The following is a 5,248-nucleotide window of genomic DNA, read 5'->3' as shown; positions in this document are numbered from 1 at the left end:
CGAATCCTATTTGTCACTCACTCTGACCAAATGTCGCACAAATCACAATGGGAGGAACAGTTTCTGAGCTTGGCCGACCCATTTAGTTGGAGTACGTACTACAACATCTCAGTTCTGGGACCTTCTAGAAGGTTCTAGTCTGATTTTTTTCTTACTTTCTTTAATGTTTTCCTTTTTTGTAATTCAAAAATTCAAAAAATATTTGATTTTTAAAATGGTCATGTTTTAAAAAAGTATATTTAGTTATTTTGAAAAAAAATAAAGGTTCAAAAATGTTTGTGCCTAAAAAATATTTGCGTTTAAATATTATTCATGGTTTAAAGTATAGTCAGGAATTTTTTAAATTTCTTGTTTAAAACAAGTAAATTACTTTTTTTTCTAGAAAACCAAAACTATAAAAGTAAAAAACACAGAAGAAAGCAGAAATAAACATAAAAACAAATAACAACATAAGGAGCGCTTGCTACAGTAGGGTTTGCTACATGGGCCGGTACAGTTGGTCGTCGCTCTGTGCGACATACGGCTCCCCTAATCTCGATCTCGATCTCAACTTGGCGGCGGCGGCGGCGAAACTCCGGCGCGACTAGAGCCGGAGAAGGGGCGATTCCGTGGACATGAGTGCATACACAATTGGTGGCAGGCTACCGGCCGAGGGAGTCGAATCTCGAATCACGGACCGAGGAGGGGAGGAAGGCCCTCTCCCTTGCCTATCAGAGCGGGCTAAACGTCGTGGAAACGGAGAAGGCCGTATCCCTCGCCATCCGAGGCGGGCTCAAAGACGAAGTGGCCGTCTACGTCGCCGTCCGGAGCGGGCTCGACGCCGATCAAGTGAGAAAGCTGGTCGACAACGCCGTCCAGCGCGGTGGACTGGAGGCCGATGAGGCGGAGAAGATCCTCCACCTCGCCGTCCGGAGCGGCCTCGACGCCGAGGAGACCCTCTCGGCTGCCATCCGCATGGGGTTGAAGACCGAGGATGCGATACACGCCTGCCTGCTCGAGCAGCTGCTCGCGTCCTTCGACAAGCGAAACAGGAACGACCCTGAGCTGGACCAGTGGATACGCCCCCGCGACAGGAGCAGGAAGGCCCTCAAGCACCCCTTCTTCCTGTTCAAGATGAAGGCGTCCGCCAAGAAACCGCGGGTATCATGGTGGATGAAGAAGTACGACATGTTCCCTCCGGAGCGGCCGGGGTACACATGCGCCTTGAGGGTCGCGCGCCTGGTGATCGCATCGGACGGCGTGTTCCGCCTGGAGCAGGCGGGGGAGGGCGGGCAGCCGGGTGCTCTGTCCTACCTCACCGACACGAGTTACAGGGAGTTTTCACGTCCCAAAGAAGGCGTCTTCAAAGAGGGCCTCAGGGAAGTCGCCGTGATCCAGAGGCTGCCCGGCGGCGAGGGGATTTCCATCATGTCTCACGTGGTGGGGCTCGGTGTCAAGCTTGGTGACATTCTCTTTGTGCTGCATTGCTGGTCCGTGACCGTCGCCCTGAGCATCACCGAGCGGGACTTCTATGTCACTTCCAAGTTCAAGGAGGAATCATTATACGCCAGCGCCGATCTTGATTTCGTAGACATTACGGTCCCTGTTGAGAATCTGATCAAGAAGCTTTACCAGATGTATGAGCTGGAGGAGCGAGATAAACAGAAAATGCAGGAGAATCAAGGTGATCAGGAGGCAGAGGAGCTGATGTGTCAGCTAGAGGTTCAGAAAAAGGAGAAACTGGAAGTCCGGCAGAGGAGAAGGGCTGAGAAAAAGAAATATCATGACCTGCGTAAGGAGATGAAGAGTATGGTTCGACAGATGAAGCAAGAAGCAAGCGTTGAAGGAATACAGGGGCAACTTGAAGAATTTGAAGACATTTGCTTTTCCACCCCAATGCTTTCTGAACCTGATTCGGCGAAACCATGTGAAGGCGAGCTATGCCAAAGTGAGGAGATGTGCAAGGAATCTCTAGAGGAGGCTATGAAGCTTAATAGTACAGACGTAAGTGTGCTATTTTTACTACCCTCTGTCTTCATTCTTGCTTATTTGTTGCTAGGTAATTTCTTTGAACTTTGCAATGATGTCTTGGTAGCCTGAAAATGCAGACTATTGGAGCATCTCCAACAGCCGCGCTTCCCACCACGCGCAAAAAACTTTTTTGCCGCACGCGCTTCGACTGGTTTAGCGCGACCGCCAGCGCTGGCTCCAACGGCCGCGCTATAATGCAGCGCGCGCGCGTCGCTCTAGCAGCGCGCAAAAATACAGCGCGCGCAGCACGCACAAACCACATATACATTTCAAAAAAGAGGAGCAAAAATGATGAAACAAACAAAATAAATCAACAATAAATAGTTCAATTTCGTTATCATTACAACTCAAACAAATAGTTTATCGTTCAGTACAACAAATAATGCAATAAACACAACAAATAGTTCATGAACAATACAATGTCGAATGCAGAAATCATGCTTTTTGTCGTCCATGCCATGCCCACCACTCTTCAGTCAGATCCTTCTGAAGTTCATTGTGTGTGGCGGGACGCCGAATGGCATATGATAGGAGGCAATAAAACGGGCTACCCTTTCAGCCCTCCGCCGCACTTGCACGGGATGTCCCAAGAGCTCATACTGTGAGTAGTCTAAATCTTGGCCACGCTTATTCTTGATGATCATGTTGTGCATGATCACACAAGCGTGCATGATGTACCAAAACATTTTTTGATCCCAAAATCTAGCCGGTCCTCTCACAATAGCAAATTGGGCTTGCAAAATCTCAAATGCTCTCTCCACATCTTTTCTAGCCGCCGCCTGAGCATTGTGGAAATCAAGATTTTTCTTACCTTCCGGCTTTTTCAACGGCTTCACCAAGGTTTGCCACTTTGGATAGATGCCATCCGCTAGATAATAGCCATAGTTGTACGTACGACCATTTGCTACAAACTGCACCGGTGGCAACTCACCGTTTGCAATCTCATTCATCAATGGTGACCGGTTGACAACATTGATGTCATTCAAAGATCCAGGCATTCCAAAGAATGCATGCCAAATCCAAGTCTCCTGATCGGCCACCGCTTCAAGGATTATAGTGGAACCCTTTTTTTGGCCGTGGAATTGCCCATGACATGCCTTTGGACAATTCTTCCAACTCCAATGCATGCAATCTATTGAGTCAAGCATGCCAGAAAAGCCGCGCGATTTGTTCATCGCCAATAACCTTGGGCGTCTTCAGCAGTGGGAGATCTTAAATACTCCTCGCCAAACACTTGCACAATTCCCACTGCAAAGTGCTCGACACACATGATGGCTTGGCTCTCACCCATAGCCAAGTGATCATCAACTAGATCAGTTGGGATACCATATGCCAACATACGCAAAGCGGCTGTCACCTTCAGAAAGGTGCTATGCCCGAGCTCTCCGGCGGCATTCCTCCTTTGCTGGAAAAACCGGTCATGGCTCGCTAGTTTCTCTGCAATGCGCCTGAACAAGTCGGTGCTCATCCTAAACCGGCGATGAAAATACGACTCCGGGTATGTGGGATTCTCCACGAAATAGTTCTTCATCAATCTGTTATGGGCATCAATTCTATCTCTCCAAATTTTCTCCCGACCCATAACCGAACCACCGTGCTTCGGTTTTTTATTGATATGCATAGCTATGATCATTGCAAGATCCTCCTCCTCATCCATATCAAATTCTTATTCGAAAGAATCATACGACGAACTCATCTACAATGTTCAATACTATACTATAAAAACTACAATTCAAAACATGCACCAAATTCATGAAGTTTGAGCAATACATACCTTGTAGGCGTTTTGTCGAACGCTCGGGCGCTGTTCCTCGGGGCGGAAGGGTCGGCGGGACTAGGAGGGGATGGGGCGGAAGCGCGGCGGTGCGGGGATAGGCCGGGGAAGCGCCTGAACGGTCGCCGGGGGGCGCGGGCGGCGGCGGCGGCGCGGCCGGATGGGGGGTGGAAGTGGGAGAGGAAGTGGGAGAGCGAGCGCGAGGAAACGGGCGCAGCAAATAAACGGCGCGCGATTGCGTTTCGGCCAGCGCGCTGAACTGCATATGCCGCGCGCGCCGTTTTTGCGCGCCAGCTGAAGCCACCCGCCGCGTTGCGCGCGCGCTAAAACGGCCTAATTTGCGGCGCGGCGCGGCGCTAGTTTAGCGCGAGCACCCGGTTTACTTGTGTACATTATGGCATGCCTTGTTCTTCACAAACTAAATTAGGAAAATATCATAGGGTGATCCACAGATGTGGGGTTGTCGATTGTACTAAAATCGTAGGTCCGAAGTGTACGAGTGTTAGTACTTCTCATTTTTCAGTTTTGTATGTTGTAGCTGCAACATGTGGCCTACAGTGTCACTGATAATCGGAAGAAAATTCCAGTTTATAGCATCTACAGTTACATTATTGTGAAATTTTCAACCTCGAGGGTTCACCATGTGATCCAATTGCATTTGATGTTGTTGCAGCGTCCGGCTTAATCTTGGTGGTCGCGGAGCCATGGCAGGTAAGGGAACAAAGGAACCATCGCCAACGTGACGAATGACCATGAAGGTACAATCCTGTTTCTTTTGTTCCTGTAGTTATGTTGTTGGATTTAGCGCCCAATTCTCATAAAAGGAGTGCCTGTATTGAACTCCAAACCCAGGAAAAAAGAGTAGAGGATACAGGGTCGACCAATTCAGGGAGCTCCCTCCCAAAGAAAAGTTAAGATCATACTTTGAAGAAACTTAGATGATTGATTAAAAAGAGCTTTTTTTGGTCCAAAACAAAGAATAGCCTAGCTAGCTACTGTCTAGATTCAGATCATGCAAGTGACGCATGGAATTAGTAGAACAAATATTTTGCAACCTTAGGTTTTCAATTCATTTATACTGTTCGTTTCTTGAAACACTATTGTTTTGCTGTAACACCTTTTGGTTATTACTCCCTCCGGTCCTTTTTACTCTGCATATTAGGTTTATCTGAAGTCAATCTCATCCAACTTTGACCAAGTTTATATAAAAAATTATTGACATTTACATAACAACACCAACATCATTAGATTCATCTTGGAATATATTTTCATATTATATTTATTAGATATTATAGATGCTAATAATTTCTAATATAAATTTGGTCAAACTTAGCTAAGTTTGACTTTCGGCAAATTCAATGTGCAGAGTAAAAAGGACCGGAGGGAGTACTGATGATGTAGCAACCCGACCCGAGAATGGTCAAGTCTCTGTGTATCTATACCATTCCAAGATCATACTGGCAC

General features: G+C 47.4%; 1 protein-coding gene across 1 annotated transcript; it reads left to right on the top strand.

Moving 5' to 3' along the window:
- Positions 1–493: 493 nt before the first annotated feature.
- On the top strand, positions 494–4,825 carry LOC123042323 (uncharacterized). Its single transcript, XM_044464797.1, has 2 exons — positions 494–1,983; positions 4,458–4,825. Exons 1-2 carry the CDS (start codon positions 955–957, stop codon positions 4,467–4,469), a joined length of 1,041 nt encoding a protein of 346 aa, XP_044320732.1. The 5' UTR covers positions 494–954; the 3' UTR covers positions 4,470–4,825.
- Positions 4,826–5,248: the final 423 nt, after the last annotated feature.

Source organism: Triticum aestivum, chromosome 2B (assembly GCF_018294505.1).
Source record: "Triticum aestivum cultivar Chinese Spring chromosome 2B, IWGSC CS RefSeq v2.1, whole genome shotgun sequence".
Classification (NCBI taxonomy): Eukaryota; Viridiplantae; Streptophyta; class Magnoliopsida; order Poales; family Poaceae; genus Triticum; species Triticum aestivum.
This window is presented reverse-complemented; position numbering and strand designations above follow the sequence as displayed.